General features: G+C 57.4%; 1 protein-coding gene across 1 annotated transcript in view; it reads right to left on the minus strand.

Moving 5' to 3' along the window:
- Positions 1–268: 268 nt before the first annotated feature.
- Positions 269–1,725, minus strand: part of ZHX3 (zinc fingers and homeoboxes 3) — a 4,339-nt gene continuing 2,882 nt past the window's right edge. The window contains 1 exon segment of the mRNA XM_029084719.1: positions 269–279. Within this exon segment, the coding sequence (XP_028940552.1) occupies positions 269–279 (11 nt within the window).

The raw sequence follows: 1,725 nt of genomic DNA on the forward strand, positions 1-1,725 counted from the left end.
CTTCCTATTTCCTGGGTGCGAGCTGAGCCCCCACCTCCACCAGCTCTCAGCCATCTCCTCGGCTGGGCTACCGAGAGCCCTGCACCATGTGCCCAGTTTTTGCACGTGTGCTCTCTCGTGTGCTGCGCTCAAAGGTCTCATTTATGGCAGTGCTTTATCACCAGGTCCTGCTCCCAAGGTGTGGATCAGGCCGGACCATGGGCTTCTTAAAGACCAAAAATTTCTTCTCAAGGGTAAGAGCGGATCCTCTGGGGCTGGTGGTTTGAGTTCAGTCTGTTTCTGAAAAAGAACAGAGGTGTCAGAGATTCTTGGCTCGCCACAGGGGTCTGCAATCCAGGTAGGGTGTTGGGTGGGGAGGAAGGGGTGCAGGAGTGCCTTGGATTGGGAAAAATTGGGAGCCTTGATGGCGTCAGCTGCAGAGAAAGGCCAGTCACATTCAGAGGGGCCAGGAAACCCAAAATCCTTGTGGGAGTGGAGCTGGGCTTCAGCCAGGGGCAGGGCTAAGGCAGGCTGCAGACTGTGGCGGTCCGAAGCCACGCACCCTCGCTGAAAATCTCCTGCCCCTTTGCCATGAGGGGTGACAGGACTGCCTTGCTCTGGGTGGCATGAAGCCACACTCAAAGGGTGCTAGCAGGGTCACGGTCATTGCCCTGGCATGGGCACAAAAGCTGGCCCACCACCCTTCCCCAAACTGCTCCTGCTGCAACACCTCCCGCCCCACTCCTGCAGCCACAGCCTGTCCCCAGCAAAGCACATCCAGAGCCCTCAGTGCAGGAGGGGCAGGGCCTCAGGCAAACCCACGCTCCATCTCCTCTGCATGAAACAGGGGAGGGAAGCAATGAATTTTAGCGGATTTAAGAAAAAATATATATTATTTTTTTAAGGCCTGCAGCCATGGCAGAGTGTGTCTCCAAAGCAAGGCAGCAGGGCTGGAGAGATCCCAGCTGCCCAGCATGCCAGGAAGGGGCTGTGTGCGTCGAGCAGGCGAGGGGCTGTGCAGCCCGTGGTGGGACAGGGCGAGTGCTTGGCCATCTCCATCTGGTGGGAATCCTGCCAGGGAGGAAACAGCTGCACTTCTGAAGGGCCCATGGAGGGCTTGGAAACCACCTCTCCTCTCCACCACATCTACATGCACGCACACACCTTTCCAAAGAGAGCCCTGAAGGAGGGGTAGGGCCAGCAGCTGTAAACACCAACCCTCCATGTCCTCTCCCTCCATCTTCACCTCCCCCATGCCAAAGAACGATGCTCACATCTGAAGAGCTGGCGGCAGGAGAGGGCAGGGAGGAGGCTCTTGCTGCACAGGCAGCCATGGGTTACAGCTGCTGCCCATGGCCAGGGGCAGGCATGGAAGGAGCCAGTGGCACAGGGGACAGCAGTCAGGCCCTTTCCTTCCCAAATACCCATCCCCTTCCTAAATAAACCCAAGGGCCACCTTCCCCTGGGACAGGTAAAGAGACCAAATGTTCCTGCTGGTTTTACTTCAGCTTAAATTAAAGGCAGGATTTGGCTTCAGGGTGGAGCCAGCACCCAGTGACCAAGGCAGGCAGGGTGGGCAGGCAGCAGCACTCGGGGCATCTCGCCGAACCCTCCTCATTCTCCTTCTACTTCCCTCTTTCCCAAGGGTTTCTTCCTTCATCAGTTCAATCCCAAACAGCAGGACCGGACACTAAACCCCTCCCTAAATGGGAAACGCTCAGTGCCTGGTGCTTGCCCAAACCCTCC

This window comes from Antrostomus carolinensis, unplaced genomic scaffold (assembly GCF_000700745.2).
Source record: "Antrostomus carolinensis isolate BGI_N321 unplaced genomic scaffold, ASM70074v2 scaffold30594, whole genome shotgun sequence".
Taxonomy (NCBI): domain Eukaryota; kingdom Metazoa; phylum Chordata; class Aves; order Caprimulgiformes; family Caprimulgidae; genus Antrostomus; species Antrostomus carolinensis.